The 19,880-nt window shown below is 36.3% G+C and overlaps 1 protein-coding gene across 4 annotated transcripts in view; it reads left to right on the forward strand.

Annotated features, from left to right (window-relative positions):
- The window catches only part of ALPK1 (alpha kinase 1), a 527,820-nt gene that overhangs the window by 441,013 nt on the left and 66,927 nt on the right, over positions 1-19,880 (forward strand). For all 4 annotated transcript variants that reach the window (XM_053703556.1, XM_053703555.1, XM_053703557.1 and 1 more), the window contains exons 8-10: positions 6,173-6,249; positions 10,609-10,704; positions 11,525-11,629. In XM_053703556.1, coding sequence (XP_053559531.1) covers positions 6,173-6,249; positions 10,609-10,704; positions 11,525-11,629 — 278 coding nt within the window. The remainder of the gene's footprint in view (positions 1-6,172; positions 6,250-10,608; positions 10,705-11,524; positions 11,630-19,880) is intronic.

Here is a 19,880-nt window from a genome sequence, read left to right on the forward strand (position 1 = left end):
TTCCTCATAGAATCTAATTAGATTAGTTTGACATGATCTATTTCTTATAAAACCATGCTGATTTGAACTCATAATCTTGTTTACATGAATATGCTCATCAATATAATCCCTTATAATCCCTTCAAATATCTTCCCCACTATTGATGTCAGACTAACTGGTCTATAGCTTCCTGGATCATCCCAGCTTCCCTTTTTGAAGAGTGGCATAACATCAGCTTTACGCCATTCCTGGGGTACTATGTTTTATTTGACCTTCCAAAAAGCTGAGTCCTTTTGTTTCTATCAGGATTTTTACAAGAATGCATTACTTTGTTTACATACATTAGCACAGAATAACCCAAAACAACTGTGTACTGTATATGCATCATCCATTTGAAATGTATAACAAAAATATAGTAACTTTCCCTCTGGACTACAATATCTCTTCCATATTGTGAGGAGGTTAGGGTGTATGAAATGCAGGAACAGATACATTGTACAACAAATGTCTTTTAAAAGCTTTACTGAATGATAAGTAAAAGATCAGTTGGTAGTTTAAATTGAAGATCACAGAAACAGCAAGTTTGAACGTAGGCCCAATGCAGAATACTAAAGTCCTATTCGAGTTTAAGAATACTTTAGTAAGTTGCAGTTACAAAGTCGCAATACACCTAATTGTATAGATGGTAAGACTGGCACGGGATACCAGGTATGTACAGCAGGCCCAGATGGTTTTAGGAAAGCCATCACTGGTAAAGAAAACCAGCAGGCACAGGATACCCAGCAGGTACTGTTGGTGAGACTGTCACATGATACCAGGTAGATACAGCAGGCTTAGCTTCAGGAACAAGGTAAGCATACACAGGTATCAGGTAAGTATGCTTGGTCTCTGGAACAAGGTGAGTATACACAGGTAAACAATTTTCACACTGTACTAAAGTACCAAGCTCAAAAACAGTCCAACGGGAAATATGATTTGAATAGTACTATACCCTGGTGTGGGCTGCGCTCTGTGTGCATAGCGGGGAATCGATTATGAAGTCGTGAGTTCATACCTTTTGATATGCTACCGTATCCAGCCTTTCTCTCAGCCTTAAACTTATTTCCTCTGCGACCAGCTCTCAACCAACCACCCAAGGAAATGCTCTGCTCTCTTCTGGATATGTCTGTCAGTGCCTGATAAATGGTAACACTCTCCCACGAAACTCACCATAACCTCTGTCATACCGATGCGCCTTTCTCCACAAGCGATGCTATCCAATCCCGGACCAGCCCACTACCACGTATCTACTGGAGCACCAATGGTGAATGATTGTAATCCAAATGCTGTAACTGAAGGTGCCTGGCTTGCAAGGAGGGATAGTTTTACATGTTTTGGCTAGAAAAGCCTTAATCATGACATCTATGATTAAGGCTTTTCCAGCCGAAACATGTAAGGCGAATCCTTGCCGTTAATGTGTTTTTTTACTCATGTGCTAATAAAAGTTTGATTTTATAGGAGTTTTACCGGCCACTACTTTTTCACTTTTGAGTATACACAGGTATCAGGTAAGTATGCTTGGCTTTCAGGATCCTGGTGAGCATACACAGGTGCACGATAAGTATGCTTAGTCTCTGGAACAAGGTGAGCATACGCAGGTGGTATCAGGTAAGTATTCTTGGCTTTCAGGATCCAGGTGAGCAGACCCAGGTGCGAGGTAAGTATGCTTGGTCGCTGGAACAAGGTGAGCATATGCAGGTATCAGGTAAGTGTGCTTGGCTTTAAGGATCCAGGTGAGCATACGCAGGTGCAAGGTAAGTATGCTTGGTCTCTAGAACAAGGTGAGCATACACAAGTATCAGGTAAGTATGTCTGGCTTTCAGGATCTAGGTGAGAATCCGCAGGTGCAAGGTAAGTATGTTTGGTCAAAACAACAATTATTGGCGCACATCCAAACACTTAAGTCCACATATTTATAACATATTTATATATGCTGCAAAAAATAGTTTTGCTTGCTAAATATTCTTAAAATTGTTAAAATAAAATTGGGATCGTTGTCACGCAATATTATTAACATATATTTATGCTGCACATTTTTTTTATTTTTTTTTGCCTGTATGCTTTTAAATTTTTAAATAAAGTTGGGATCTTAGTCACACAATATGGCCATATTCTGCTAAGCCAGTCACCACTTACATGGTGTCCCAAAATAGACTGGTCCTAACACTAATCAGTTTTGCTTTGCTGGGCTGAGTCATTCGATTCTAATATTCAAATACAGAATTCCAACACTGCAGTACTATGCCTCAAATCATGACTGCATAGAATGAAACTCCCTAGCTTTATATATGTATATATATATATATATACCACAATCACATTGTCTGGAACACACTTGGGCAGGGTGGTGTGCTTTAACCAAAGGGATTTGGTCAGCTCCCTTTTTAAGAAATACAACAACAAGGGGGTTTGGTTAAGCACACCAAAGAAATATTTTATATGTTAGCACACATATTGTGGGAGTGCTGCCAAAGTGACCAAAATAATTACAAAACAACAACAATTATTGGCGCACATCGAAACACAAGTCCACATATTTATAACATATTTATATATGCTGCAAAAAATTGTTTTGCTTGCTAAATATTCTTAAAATTGTTAAAATAAAATTGGGATCATTGTCACGCAATATTATATAACATATATTTATGCCGCAAATTTTTTTTTAACATATATTTATGCTGCAAAAAATGTTTTTTGCCTGTATGCTTTTAAATTTTTAAATAAAGTTAGGATCTTAGTCACACAATATGACCGTATTCTGCTAAGCCAGTCACCACTTACAAGGTGTCCCAAATTTAGACTGCTCCTAACACTAATCAGTTTAGCTTTGCTGGGCTGAGTCATTCGATTCTAATATTCAAATACAGAATTCCAACACTGCAGTACTATGCCTCAAATCATTACTGCTTTTAAATTTTTAAATAAAGTTAGGATCTTAGTCACACAATATGACCGTATTCTGCTAAGCCAGTCACCACTTACAAGGTGTCCCAAATTTAGACTGGCCCTAACACTAATCAGTTTAGCTTTGCTGGGCTGAGTCATTCGATTCTAATATTCAAATACAGAATTCCAACACTGCAGTACTATGCCTCAAATCATGACTGCACAGAATTAAACTCCCTAGCTTTATATATATATATATATATATATATATATATACCACAATCACATTGTCTGGAACACACCTGGGCAGGGTGGTGTGCTTTAACCAAAGGGATTTGGTCAGCTCCCTATTTAAGAAATACAACAACAAGGGGGTTTGGTTAAGCACACCAAAAAACATTATTATATATTAGCACACATATTGTGGGAGTGCTGCCAAAGTGACCAAAATAATTACAAAACAACAATTGTTTGGTCTCTGGAACAAGGTATGCCTATGCAGGTATCAGGTAAGTATGCTTAGCTTTCAGAATCCAGGAGAGCTTACGCAGGTGCAAGGTAAGCATGACAAACTTCAGAATAAGGTAGGCCTAGCAATAAGTCAGCTCAGAGTGATAGGGTGAGTGGCTTTTATAGGAACTCCCACTCCTATAGCCTCCATGTGGGAGTTCCGGTAATTAGGACATGGCCCCTTCAAATTCAGGCAGCGTGCAGCCTCAGAGGATGCAGCAGAAGCTGTGGAAGCGGTCACGGTGTTCCTCCATGTGACACACATAAGTATTTATTTCCGTGCAGCAGAATTTATTCTTTTATTTAACTTTTTAAATCCTAATACTGAAAAAAAAGCTTACAACTATATGCATGTGATTCAGGATATGATCTAAAGTGCCTGAATTTGAATCACCTTTTTAAAACATTTTTTTTTTAACCATGGCAGAATGCACTAATGCCCCACACTGCTTGTATTTTTATCTGTATGCACATATAGGCTCCCATGACAATCCATCACTTTTTTTCTTTTTATTTTAAACCATCTATTAGAAGAGCCACCATTTATTTTAAATATTACAAATTTGTAAAAATGACAATTTTTTTTTTTATAAAACCATAAGAAGCTGGTATTTCAAGTAGGCTTCCACTGGGGATTTAATTCATTTTGTACTTAAAGGAACGGTCTGCACTAAAATTGTTATTGTTTAAAAAGATAGATTATGCCTTTACTACCATTCCCCAGCTTTGCACAACCAACATTGATATATTAATATACTTTATAACATTTAAACCTCTAAGTGTATGTCTGTTTCTAAGCCACTACAGGCAGCCTCTTATCACATGCATTTTTATTTGCTTTTCACAACAGGAGACTGCTAGTTCATGTGGGCCATATAGAGGAGTTATATAAGAGTTAGCACAACACAGCACTAAAATGCAAGTCAATAGATAATAAATAAAAATTCATGAGATCAGGGGACTGTCAGAAGATGCTTAGATACAAGGTAAAAAGTGTATTATTATAACTGTGTTGGTTATGCAAAACTGGGGAATGGGTAATAAAGGGATTATCTATCTTTTAAATCAATAACAATTATATTGTAGACTGTCACTTTAATTTTTAACATAGTATAACATTTAATTAAAATGATAAATCAGCATTCCAATTATCATGTTTCATTTGAATACAAGTTTATCAGCTTAAAAAGTATTGAAAAAGACTCCCAAGCACAGTAAAGAGGATGCTACAGTATAACAAATGCAATTGAAAAGCTTCTGATTAGCGGGTCATCACATGGTTTTCTAATAGATTGGAATGGTTTTGAATCTAAAAATCCTACAAAAAGCCATTTGAATGTGTTCAATAGAGTTCTAAGGTATCAGCAACTAAAGATTTCCCTTTATAAAATTATTTAGTGTTGTTCCTGGTGGTTTAGATAATATACAGAGCTGACACATCACACTGTAAGATTGTGTGACACACTGTTTAGAGTGTCTTCACCATGTCACTCACACTCTGAAAGGGGTGTGACTGTTTAATCATTTTAATTGTTGACCAAATCTAATTTCAACAGTAAGTTCATTTGGCAATATCAGGGCAGGGTCACACAAGAGACACATTTTACATGGTTCTTTTACACTATTAGCAGTAAAATAATAGTCTAGAATTTGTTTCCATTTTTTTTATTTTTATTAGAATGTTCAACAATAATGTATTTAAAAAACAGAATAGAGCGCACGCTAGACTCAAGTGTATTTATTAAAATTCAACCTTAAAGCGCTACACAATGTGCACTTACTAGGTTTTAGAAGATAAAAGCATTACATACAAGTCCTAAAGGTATTCCTCAAATTGCCACAGTAGAGGTAGCTATTCTTTTTTTCTTCGGCTATGTCCGATGCTGCTTTTGCTGGAGGTTAATGGTAGTCCATGACCAGGAATGCCTGCGGTTCTGGAGCATGCTTAGAGGAGTATAGGAGCCTGTTAGGGACAATAAAATACCTACGCGATTCACCCACTATTAGTGGGAGCTTTCACAAGGGAAGACAGTCTGATGATCAATTTTCTGTCTTACTCCATTGAGAACATATACAACAGTGCTGAATTGCGAGCTGCAACCGACCATTTTTTAAAACTCAAAAGACTCATTCTGCTTTATGGGTATTTCTTAGCAGTGGCGACTATATTGGTGACATTTTTATATATGAGACATTTGTAATGCAGTTCTTTTATATTTTATCAACAATCAAGTAGATAATATTAATTAGATTTAATAGAGCTGATAACCATTTTCAGGATTACTTGCATCAACAATAATGTACATGTTGCCCTTGACGTACAGAAATAGAAAAGACATGAACTACAATTGAAACTGAAACTGAAGTCTATTGCCAGGTCGTAAGAATGTACAATTATAGTGGGTTACTACAGGAGTTCTGCTCTGGCAATTTGAAGGCGCTGGTGTCATATCTTCAGAACATTCCATAACAAAATTGACAAAATGTTGTACTAAATAATTATATACTAATAAATAAACTCAGACATTAAATATTATTTGAGATTGTATATTTAAATGTTCTTTCTTTTAATTAGTTTAAATGGATGTCAACCATAACATTTAATTTTTATTCTAGAATACATTTACATTAAAAAAGTTGTTACAGAAATATAATATTCTAAGTCTTCTAAGTTTCTTTATGTGATAGCACCTTTGAAAATATGATTGTAAATTGCAACTAGTGCAGTTTTTTAGGATCTGTTTCTGTTTGCAGGCATGTGGTATGAAGCAGCTGAGTTGATCTGGGCCTCTGTTGTCGGCTTTTTTGAGCTCCCTATACCAGATAAAAAGGTATCTTCTACTTCTTCAACTTTTTTTTAAAACTCTGTCAACAATGATTTCACAAGTAGAGACCATGTGTTTACTTCCTAGAAAGTGGGAGGGGTTGGGGCTGTTTTCTTTACCTGTTTAATTTTTGTTTAATAACTAATTGATTGTTTTGACCGTAGGACAAAAAACAAAGCAAATTACTTAATGAGAGAGTGATCTCCGGTGCAATCACATGGAACTTTGCTACCTTGATAATAAGGCAGTCAGCCTACTGAGGAAGCTATAGTTGGAAGGGCGGCAAGGTGCACTAATTATAGTTATAAGTAATTGATCAATTATTATAGTCTAGAAGGGATATGCAGTTGATGGGCAAGGAAGAAAGTCAATTGTTAATCCTTTCCTTTGCAGTAACAGTAAGGGATGGTTGCCACTGGCCCTTCCCTTCCTCCAAGCAATTCACGCTATCTGATAAAGTAGATTTGCACAGTGAACATTATACCCTTCAGCATGAATCCACTACACAGAGTAATTGTTTTGCGGGTGGAGGCACTCCTCTTGTATTAATACCTTTTATAGGAATTAGTACTTCTTTAGAGATAACAGAAAACAAGATGCAGATAACTAAACAAAGCTTCACGAATACTTTGAAGTAATGAAATGCAATAAATGATCTAGGAAATGACTTGTAATATTGTAAACCAATCACCCTAAGTTTAGTTATTTTAGAGCAAAAAATAGTCAGCTTATTGCTTGCTACGTAATAAAATTCTAGTTTAATATAGGTTTAGTTTAATTGTTTTCTTAAAAAATATTTCTGTGGCATAAGAAGATGAAAAGAAAAGGTGAAGAAAATAAGGCAACACACACTAAAGTGCCTGTTGGTCAAATGGACATAATCAGAAAGTCTAAAGCCAGTTTATTTAACTTATATTTAGAACAATACATACGACCTAGTACTTTCGTGGTGACTTTCTCTGTAATAAAAGTTAATTCACCATGTGATCCACAAGCTTTAAAGAGGATAAGGAAAATAAGTCAGGGATAAGCAAAAGGTTTAATAAAAAGGTGAAGATTAAGAGATATAGGGCTAGATTACAAGTGGAGCGCATTTGCCCGTGCGATAAATAACCAGCAATTACAAGTGGCTGGTTATTGCTACGGCGAGCTCGCAGTATCAATTAGCGCTTATAAACTTAACCAGAAATCAGATCTCTGGTTAATTTTATAAATGTGCCCCATATGCCCCCAAAATACAGTGTAGTGTATTTTATTAAAAAAATAAAAATTCTAGCATTTTAATTTTTTTAAAAAATAACTGCAATAGGCAGTATTTTGGGGGTAAAGTTGGTGAGAGTTGGGTGTTAGAAAAAAAACGGCACTGAAAAGTGCCTTTACATAGCGGTCTATAGGAACTGTGTGTTCCCAGTAAATATATATTTATATGCTTATATACATATATATTTATGTGTTAATATGTGTACAGGGAGTGCAGAATTATTAGGCAAGTTGTATTTTTGAGGATTAATTTTATTATTGAACAACAACCATGTTCTCAATGAACCCAAAAAACTCATTAATATCAAAGCTGAATATTTTTGGAAGTAGTTTTTAGTTTGTTTTTAGTTTTAGCTATTTTAGGGGGATATCTGTGTGTGCAGGTGACTATTACTGTGCATAATTATTAGGCAACTTAACAAAAAACAAATATATACCCATTTCAATTATTTATTTTTACCAGTGAAACCAATATAACATCTCAACATTCACAAATATAAATTTCTGACATTCAAAAACAAAACAAAAACAAATCAGTGACCAATATAGCCACCTTTCTTTGCAAGGACACTCAAAAGCCTGCCATCCATGGATTCTGTCAGTGTTTTGATCTGTTCACCATCAACATTGCGTGCAGCAGCAACCACAGCCTCCCAGACACTGTTCAGAGAGGTGTACTTTTTTCCCTCCTTGTAAATGTCACATTTGATGATGGACCACAGGTTCTCAATGGGGTTCAGATCAGGTGAACAAGGAGGCCATGTCATTAGATTTTCTTCTTTTATACCCTTTCTTGCCAGCCACGCTGTGGAGTACTTGGACGCGTGTGATGGAGCATTGTCCTGCATGAAAATCATGTTTTTCTTGAAGGATGCAGACTTCTTCCTGTACCACTGCTTGAAGAAGGTGTCTTCCAGAAACTGGCAGTAGGACTGGGAGTTGAGCTTGACTCCATCCTCAACCCGAAAAGGCCCCACAAGCTCATCTTTGATGATACCAGCCCAAACCAGTACTCCACCTCCACCTTGCTGGCGTCTGAGTCGGACTGGAGCTCTCTGCCCTTTACCAATCCAGCCATGGGCCCATCCATCTGGCCCATCAAGACTCATTCTCATTTCATCAGTCCATAAAACCTTAGAAACATCAGTCTTGAGATATTTCTTGGCCCAGTCTTGACGTTTCAGCTTGTGTGTCTTGTTCAGTGGTGGTCGTCTTTCAGCCTTTCTTACCTTGGCCATGTCTCTGAGTATTGCACACCTTGTGCTTTTGGGCACTCCAGTGATGTTGCAGCTCTGAAATATGGCCAAACTGGTGGCAAGTGGCATCTTGGCAGCTGCACGCTTGACTTTTCTCAGTTCATGGGCAGTTATTTTGCGCCTTGGTTTTTCCACACGCTTCTTGCGACCCTGTTGACTATTTTGAATGAAACGCTTGATTGTTCGATGATCACGCTTCAGAAGCTTTGCAATTTTAAGAGTGCTGCATCCCTCTGCAAGATATCTCACTATTTTTGACTTTTCTGAGCCTGTCAAGTCCTTCTTTTGACCCATTTTGCCAAAGGAAAGGAAGTTGCCTAATAATTATGCACACCTGATATAGGGTGTTGATGTCATTAGACCACACCCCTTCTCATTACAGAGATGCACATCACCTAATATGCTTAATTGGTAGTAGGCTTTCGAGCCTATACAGCTTGGAGTAAGACAACATGCATAAAGAGGATGATGTGGTCAAAATACTCATTTGCCTAATAATTCTGCACACAGTGTATATGCACATCATATACATATATATTTATGTGTTAATATATGTATATGCACATCATATACATATATATTTATGTGTTAATATGTGTATATGCACATCATATACATATATATTTATGTGTTAATATGTGTATATGCACATCATATACATATATATTTACAAATTGCTGCCATTGTTGTGCTACTTACCCCCTTCACTGCACTTAGGTTTTGTGCCGTCTCTGACAGCATGAGAACAAGGCTCCAATTGAAGCCTATGGAAGTGTGCTCTTGTGAGTGCAATGCTTCCTAGCAATGTTGAACGCAAGCTTGCGTTCGCATTGCGATCAACTTGTAATACCAGCGCACATTGTCATGCTCTAGTATTACTCAGTGGAGTGCTAATATCCCTTTTGCAAAAGAGATATTTAGAGTTCCACTTGTAATCTGGCCCATAATAAAAAAAAGTAATAGAAGGAAGATATGTGAGGAGGATATGGAGGGAAGAGTGATATTGTAATGAGAGAAGGCTGATTTGTTTTAAATATTTCGTTATGAACCCACAAGAACAGATGGTAGAATGACTGTTGTTTGAAGTAAAATGTACCAAGTTGCAAGGGCACAAGTTTGCAAGCAGTGAACCTGTTTGCCCGCAATCACTATTTGCGATGCAGCATGGCTTGGCAACATTTATGATTACACAAGAGCTCTCTTGTGCAATCCTGCCCTCGCAAAACCACTAGCTGGATAGCAGGTCCTGTCAATCACCCCAACCAGCACATTCCTGGTGATTTATCTCTAGTGCCTAAAAAGCAGGAACTGCCTCTTACACTTGTGGTTGCAGGCTTGCTCATGCAAGGTCTCAGAATAAAGCTTGATACATTTTTCCTTTGATATTGCTTTGATCATCATTTGGAAATATTTATCTTATATGCCAAGGTGTTAAAAATTAAAGGTAAAATGTATAATTTTCTTACAACATTTTTCAATATGATTTTGGTACAACAGCCTTATGTATTATTTAAAAAAATATATATATATATTTTTCGAAAAAATTCTGGGTTGTTACAAAGACAATAATTTAATTTTAAATATAATTTGATTACTACTACTGCATAACTATACAGATAAAAAGGGAAAATCATGGTGTCTTTGTAAATAAATAGATAGATGGATAGATAGATAGATAGATAGATAGATAGATAGATAGATAGATCTTAAACCCATGAAAGCAATTAAAATGAGGATCATAATAGTATATTTTGTAGCAAATATATTGCATGTATTTTATTGTTATCATTAAAAATATTGTTTTCTTTTTCAAGCGTATGTATTGTATATGTTTTTTTCTTTCTTTCAGGGAATAGGTACGTCTTTGGGTATTTTGGCAGACATATTTATTTCCATGAGTGAAGAAGATTACCAAAGGTTTAAGAAAAATAGTCATGTGTGCCTGGTAGGTTCTCACTGACTTGTCAGCATGATATCTAATAGCCATTTGTTCAGTGTATGATCAAGCAATCACTGTAGCTTTTTAAGGAGTTATTGGTTTGAATCCTGCAGGATGCATTCTCTTGGGTGGAGAAAATGCAAGTTTCAAAGTTAAATTACAGGAAAAGTAGGCAAATGAAATACTGAAAATACATTGCTGGGGTTGTTTTACTACACATAATTAAAGGACCACTCAATGCTATAGAATTACATAAGTAATAAATACATAATAAAAAGACAATGCATTAGCACTTATTCTGAATTTCAAATAAGCAGTAGATTTTTTATGACAAATGTATTTTTTGCTTCCATTTTTTGCCCCCCTTTATCATGTGACTGACACCAGTCAATCACAGACTAGTATACATATACCCTGTAAGCTTGTGCACATGCTCAGTAAGATCTTGTTCCCTAGTAAATGTGTATATAAAAAGACTGCAAAATTTGATATTGGAAGTAAATTGGAAAGTGTCTTAAAAACGCATGCTCTTTCTGAATCATAAAAGTTTATTTTGACTTGAGTGTCCGTTTAAATAGTTTAGGGTTTAACGTCCCTTTCAAGACACCTGTTCTTAAAACTCATAACTATACAATTAGTAATACAGAAAAAAATTGCGTTGGAATTTTGCATATATTAACCATTAGTGAATGCAATTTGACCCTGTACCGTTGGTAATAAGGAGTAAAGCACATTTCTAGTCTAATTGAAAATTGACTAAACTGTATCTAACATAAACTTATTGAATAGAGCAAATCTAACACTAGTGATTTGTTTGCCTTGACAGAGTTTGCTTGAGGAGTTTGATCATCGCTTACTTCTAGCGGCCGAAGTCTGTAAGCTGGCAGCAACATTTAGCTTATACACGCCCCTCTTCGTGCTCACCAATATGGTAAGTAAAGACAGTAGATTATTTTTATTTTATATATAGTGTAATAACAGTGAACACAAATGAACAATACCAAGTGTCATTTTCTCACAAAGAACAGCACAGAAATCCATAAGAATTGTATCCAATAGTAAGGATGAGAATCCCCAAATCTTAGATAAAGAAGAGCACAGTTATTTTCTGACTGTTGGTACATTTCTAAATATGTGTTGTTCTTGAACATCTATTTTGTTATATATACGATATATATATATACAAACAAAGAGGTATCAGCGCACATCCATTTTCAAAAGCACAACATATTTTATACTGCTGCAAAAAATTGCCTGCATATACATCAAGAGACAACTATTCTTTTTTTAAATAATATTGGGAACTTAGTCACACAATATGGCCATATTTTGCTTAGCCAGTCACCACTTACAAGGTGCCCCAATTCGACTGGTTCTACTCTAAGTCCACAGAGGGCTGAAACATTCCTGCTTTTACTCTTCATAATAGAATGAGACTCCCTGGCTTTTTATTCACAACTCTTTAACACTGTTATGAGCACACCTGAACTTGGGTGGGGTGCTTAAACCAATGGGAGATGGTCAGTCTCCCTGGTAATTTTAAATACAAATACAAAATTTGTTTTTTTAGCACACCTTACAAAAAGTTTAAATCAACATCTGGGAGTGCTGCCAATATGACCCAGTAATTACACAAACAAAGAGGTATCAGCGCACATCCATTTTCAAAAGCACAACATATTTTTTACTGCTGCAAACAATTGCCTACATATACATCAAGAGACAACTATTCTTTTTTTAAATAATATTGGGAACTTAGTCACACAATATGGCCATATTTTGCTTAGCCAGTCACCACTTACAAGGTGCCCCAATTTGACTGGTCCTACTCTAAGTCCTTTTGCCACAGAGGGCTGAAACATTCCTGCTTTTACTCTTCATAATAGAATGAGACTCCCTGGCTTTTTATTCACAACTCTTTAACACTGTTATGAGCACACCTGAACTTGGGTGGGGTGCTTAAACCAATGGGAGATGGTCAGTCTCCCTGGTAATTTTAAATACAAATACAAAATTTGTTTTTTTTAGCACACCTTACAAAAAGTTTAAATCAACATCTGGGAGTGCTGCCAATATGACCCAGTAATTACACAAACAAAGAGGTATCAGCGCACATCCATTTTCAAAAGCACAACATATTTTTTACTGCTGCAAAAAATTGCCTGCATATACATCAAGAGACAACTATTCTTTTTTTAAATAATATTGGGAACTTAGTCACACAAGTTCCCAATATTATTTAAAAAAAGAATAGTTGTCTCTTGATGTATATGCAGGCAATTTTTTGCAGCAGTAAAAAATATGTTGTGCTTTTGAAAATGGATGTGCGCTGATACCTCTTTGTTTGTGTAATTACTGGGTCATATTGGCAGCACTCCCAGATGTTGATTTAAACTTTTTGTAAGGTGTGCTAAAAAAAAAATTTTGTATTTAAAATTACCAGGGAGACTGACCATCTCCCATTTGTTTAAGCACCCCATCCAAGTTCAGGTGTGCTCATAACAGTGTTAAAGAGTTGTGAATAAAAAGCCAGGGAGTCTCATTCTATTATGAAGAGTAAAAGCAGGAATGTTTCAGCCCTCTGTGGCAAAAGGACTTAGAGTAGGACCAGTCGAATTGGGGCACCTTGTAAGTGGTGACTGGCTAAGCAAAATATGGCCATATTGTGTGACTAAGTTCCCAATATTATTTAAAAAAAGAATAGTTGTCTCTTGACGTATATGCAGGCAATTTTTTGCAGCAGTAAAAAATATGTTGTGCTTTTGAAAATGGATGTGTGCTGATACCTCTTTGTTTGTGTAATTACTGGGTCATATTGGCAGCACTCCCAGATGTTGATTTAAACTTTTTGTAAGGTGTGCTAAAAAAACAAATTTTGTATTTGTATTTAAAATTACCAGGGAGACTGACCATCTCCCATTGGTTTAAGCACCCCACCCAAGTTCAGGTGTGCTCATAACAGTGTTAAAGAGTTGTGAATAAAAAGCCAGGGAGTCTCATTCTATTATGAAGAGTAAAAGCAGGAATGTTTCAGCCCTCTGTGGCAAAAGGACTTAGAGCAGGACCAGTCGAATTGGGGCACCTTGTAAGTGGTGACTGGCTAAGCAAAATATGGCCATATTGTGTGACTTAGTTCCCAATATTATTTAAAAAAAGAATAGTTGTCTCTTGATGTATATGCAGGCAATTTTTTGCAGCAGTAAAAAATATGTTGTGCTTTTGAAAATGGATGTGCGCTGATACCTCTTTGTTTGTGTAATTACTGGGTCATATTGGCAGCACTCCCAGATGTTGATTTAAACTTTTTGTAAGGTGTGCTAAAAAAACAAATTTTGTATTTGTATTTAAAATTACCAGGGAGACTGACCATCTCCCATTGGTTTAAGCACCCCACCCAAGTTCAGGTGTGCTCATAACAGTGTTAAAGAGTTGTGAATAAAAAGCCAGGGGGTCTCATTCTATTATGAAGAGTAAAAGGAGGAATGTTTCAGCCCTCTGTGGCAAAAGGACTTAGAGTAGGACCAGTCGAATTGGGGCACCTTGTAAGTGGTGACTGGCTAAGCAAAATATGGCCATATTGTGTGACTAAGTTCCCAATATTATTTAAAAAAAGAATAGTTGTCTCTTGATGTATATGCAGGCAATTTTTTGCAGCAGTAAAAAATATGTTGTGCTTTTGAAAATGGATGTGCGCTGATACCTCTTTGTTTGTGTAATTACTGGGTCATATTGGCAGCACTCCCAGATGTTGATTTAAACTTTTTGTAAGGTGTGCTAAAAAAACAAATTTTGTATTTGTATATATATATATATATATATATATATATATGACATCCCCTTTCGAAGATCCATGCGTGACCTTGATCTTCTTTATTCCTTCCTATTATTTCATGTTTTATACATATGTATTTATGTGTTTATAAGTGCATATCTGTAACTACATATATACACATATAAATACATACATTTATATGTAGATACATATATATATATATATATAGCTGCACGAAAGAAGAGTACTCCACGGGTCTTTTGATAGCTAACGCTTTACTGTTATTAACGTTTTCGGACCTATGACCTATTAAGACCTATGTTAAACGCCGAATCCACGCTCTCCCAGGTCCGTCACCGTCCCGGGCAATGCGTCAGCGGCTCTGAAAATACAAAATACTGCAAAACATGACAATGTATATGATGCTATTAATGTGCACATGAGCCAAAACATAATATGTAATAAAACAGAAAATTGTCAAAAATTGTACATATAAATAAATCGGCTTCAATAGTTGTCATAGTAACATCTAAACAGGAAAAGACGCTGCGTAATCTAAGCCTACGTAACGGCTGTACTGTAGTCATAGTAACAGGTAAACAAAAAAGGAATATCAATCTAATATACTATCTCTAATGGGCATATTTAAGGCTGGTCTCCGCCATATATTGAATTAAGCAACACATGTTAAATTTACTAAACTACTGAAAAGAAAAAATAAATAAATATCGATCAAAGGGAAAAAAGGTAATGCTACAGAAATACAGAGCACCCATAACAGCTGTACTAGTCGTTATAGCAACAAAAGGATATACTAAATATGTTAGCCACAGCTGAATTATACTCCATTCAGAAAAATATGGAAAGTAGAAAAATATTAAATTTGCCCCTAGAGAAAATATTATTAAAATTATTTTATATTGAAAAACCTATTATGAAGCAAAAAGGCATATAAATATTTACAAAATATATGAGAGGGCACTGAACTATTCACTACAATGAGGATATGAAATGAGAATGGGACTCTCATCAATTGTTCCAACACAACAGCCAATTATAAGAACACTTTCCACTCTAAATGAGTATTGAGCCCTTTCAGAACTAATGTTTCCAAGTTGTATGTCCAGCGGTATTCTTTCTGTAATAGAATCCTGTTACGATCCTCCCCTCTATTCAGAGGGGGAACATGGTCTATAATGGTTTACTTCAAATCAGTCACGTTATGATCAGTCACGTTATGTCTTGCTTGGAGAAAGTGGTGAGCCACTGGTTGTTCCGTTGCTCCCTTTTGGATAGCCGACCTGATAGCTGACCTGTGATTGGCCATCCTGGTCCGGAGGTAATCACAGGTCTTGCCTACACAGTAGAGTCCACATGTGCAATGTAGTAAGTACACTATGAAAGCAAATTGATTTTTTGGATGTACGGCTATACATCAAACATGGTGGGGTACATTCTACATTGTTTAGGAAAGAGATCTATCAGAATGCCTTATTGATTTCTCTAGTTGCCATCCTCCAGCGCTGAAACAAGCTTTGCCAAAATCGCAGCTACAATGGGTCTTGAGGAACAATTCTGAGGTCTCGAATCGAGACATCCAGCTGACTGAAATGGAACAGCGTTTTCAACAACAAAGTTATCCAAGGCAACTTCTGAAGAAACAGAGAGAGAGTCTTTTGACTGCTATGGAAGACAAAGAACGGGATCAGGACAACAGAATGACCTTTGTAACACAATTTACGGGTGACAAAAGAGGTGTAGGAGAAATCCTTCGCAAACACTGGGACATAATAAATACAGACCCACTCTTACCACTTCAAAATTGGGCCCCACCGAGAACTGGCTTTAAGAGGGCCAGATCGCTAAGGGATATTTTAGTCAAAATAGACCCGGTCCAATGTTACGCTAAGCCTACCTGGCTAAATATTAAGAAACCAGGAGTATACCGGTGTCTAGGGTGTACTACCTGTAGTGGCCTAATCACAGGGACAACCTTTTCCCATCCTCACAGACGGAAGACTTATAAACATAAATTTCGCATAACATGTACTATTACTTTCATAGTGTACTTACTACATTGCACATGTGGACTCTATTATGTAGGAAAGACCTGTGATGACCTCCAGACCAGGATGGCCAATCACAGGTCAGCTATCAGGTCGGCTATCCAAAAGGGAGCAACGGAACAACCAGTGGCTCGGCACTTTCTCCAAGCAAGACATAACTTGACTGATTTGAAGTATACCATTATAGACCATGTTCCCCCCTCTGAATAGAGGGGGGGGGATCGTAACAGGATTCTATTACAGAAAGAATCCCGCTGGACATACAACTTGGAAACATTAGTTCCGAAAGGGCTCAATACTCATTTAGAGTGGCAAGCATTGTTATAATTCAGCTGTGGCTAACATATTTAGTATATCCTTTTGTTGCTATAACGACTAGTACAGCTGTTATGGGTGCTCTGTATTTCTGTAGCATTACCTTTTTTTCCTTTGATCAATATTTATTTATTTTTCTTTTCAGTAGTAGTAAATTTAACATGTGTGGCTTAATTCAATATATGGTGGAGACCAGCCTTAAATATGCCCATTAGAGATAGTATATTAGATTGATATTCCTTTTTTGTTTACCTGTTACTATGACTACAGTACAGCCATTACGTAGGCTTAGATTACGCAGCGTCTTTTCCTGTTTAGATGTTACTATGACAACTATTGAAGCTGATTTATTTATATGTACAATTTTTGACAATTTTCTGTTTTATTACATATTATGTTTTGGCTCATGTGCACATTAATATCATCATATACATTGTCATGTTTTGCAGTATTTTGTATTTTCACAGCCGCTGACACGTTGCCCGGGACGGTGACGTCTCTTCTGTAGGCGGACCAACCTGGGAGAGCGTGGATTCGGCATTTAACATAGGTCTTATATGGTGGTGGCTAAGCTTGTTTATACATTGTTGTCTGAGGATGGACAGTTTTTGTCCGAAAACGTTAATAACAGTAAAGTGTTAGCTATCAAAAGACCCATGGAGTGCTATTCTTTCGTGCAGCTGTGATTATATTTGGTGCACCTGGGGCTGGATGTATGATTCTGGAGTGCGGTCTGTATTAAATATATATATATATATATATATATATACACATATCTAGACATGTTGATTTTACATGGTTTCAGCTACTTAACTGCAAAAGGTTCCAATGCACTTATATACACTCACCGGCCACTTTATTAGGTACACCTGTTCAGTTGCTTGGTAACAAATTGCTAATCAGCCAATCACATGGCAGCAACTCAAGGCATTTAGGCATTTAGACGTGGTGAAGACGACTTGCTGAAGTTCAAACCTAGCATCAGAATGGGGGAAGAAAGGGGATTTTGAATGACTTTGAACGTGGCATGGTTGTTGGTGCCGGACTGGCTGGTCTGAGTATTTAAAAAACTGCTGATCTACTGGGATTATCCCGCACAACCATCTCTAGGGTTTACAGAGAATAGTCAGAAAAAGAGAAAATATCCAGTGAGCGGCGGTTGTGTGGACGAAAATGCCTTGTTGATGTCAGAGGTTATAGGAGAATGGGCAGACTGGTTCGAGATGATAGAAAGGCAACAGTAACTCAAATAACCACTCGTTACAACCAAGGTATGCAGAATAACATCTCTGAACGCACAATACGTCAAACCTTGAAGCAGATAGGCTACAGCAGTAGAAGACCACACTGGGTGCCACTCCTGTCAGCTAAGAACAGGAAACTGAGGCTACAATTCCCACAGGCTCACCAAAATTGGACAATAGAAGATTTGAAAAACGTTGCCTGGTCTGATGAGTCTCGATTTCAGGTGCGACATTGAGATGGTAGGGTCAATATTTGGCGTAAACAACATGAAAGCATGGATCCATCCTGCCCTGTATCAACGGTTCAGGCTGATGGTGGTGGTGTAATGGTGTGGGGGATATTTTCTTGGCACACTTTGGGCCTCTTAGTACCAATTGAGCATCGTTTAAATGCCACGGCCTACCTGAGTATTGTTGCTGACTATTTCCATCCCTTTATGACTACAGTGTACCCATCTTCTAATGGCTACTTCCAGCAGGATAATGCACCATGTCACAAAGCTCAAATCATCTCAAACTGGTTTCTTGAACATGACAATGAGTTCACTGTACTCCAATGGCCTCCACAGTTACCAGATCTCAATCCAATAGAGCACCTTTGGGATGCAGTGGAACGAGAGATTCGCACCAGGAATGTTTTTCAACACCTTGCTGAATCTATGCCACAAATAATTAAGGCAGTTCTGAAAGCAAAAGGGGGTCCAACCCGGTACTAGCACGGTGTACCTAATAAAGTGGGCGGTAAATGTATATGTCTATATAGGTATACATATGTATTAATGTGTTTATATGTGTATATATATGTCTGTAAGTACATATATACACTTATAAATACATAAATACATCTGTATATAATACAGTATATATATATATATATATATATATATATATATATATATATATACACATACATATACATCTTTAGATATATATATATATATATATATATATATATATATATATATATATATATATATATATATATATATATATATATATATACTTTATTATATACATATGTATTAATGTGTTTATATGTGTATATATATGTCTGTAAGTACATATATACACTTATAAATACATCTGTATATAATACAGTATATATATATATATATATATATATACACACACATACATATATATATATATATATATATATACACACATACATATACATATTTAGATATATATATATATATATATATATATATATATATATGTTAAAGCACTTTGCTTGCCTTTGTTTTTCTAACACCTGAGACCTAATATCTTTGAGCCCTTATAACTTTTTATTGCAATATTTTATTTTTAATAATTTTATTAGACAGTGTTATTATGAATGTAACTGTACTTTTAAATATAATTTTGAGCTGTTTTGTGCAACTTTTTAGTTGAGAATAACAGTTAACCAGAGCTCTGAAGTCTTGCTATTCTGACGTGTGTTCCATGCATTGCTCTCAAGCGAACATGTATACTTTCAACCTGTAATACGCAAGCTACTTCTGAGGTGCACAAAGAGCTGTGATAAAGCCCTTTTTTCTTGCGAGCAACAGTTAGCGCGCCACTCATAATCTAGCCCTAAGTCATGGGTGGCTAAGGGCTGCAGTATGCATCTTAATTTCCTAATACCGACTGGAACATGTACTAAGTAAGGTCTTAAATAATTTTGTCTATTTTGTTCTGTCCCAGGTCTTGATTCCCAAATATAAGTCATGATAGAAATTGTGTTTGTCTGTGATTAATAATGTTATTGTTCTAGTTCTACTTTGTACTGAAATTGTGTTA

This window comes from Bombina bombina, chromosome 2 (assembly GCF_027579735.1).
Source record: "Bombina bombina isolate aBomBom1 chromosome 2, aBomBom1.pri, whole genome shotgun sequence".
Classification (NCBI taxonomy): domain Eukaryota; kingdom Metazoa; phylum Chordata; class Amphibia; order Anura; family Bombinatoridae; genus Bombina; species Bombina bombina.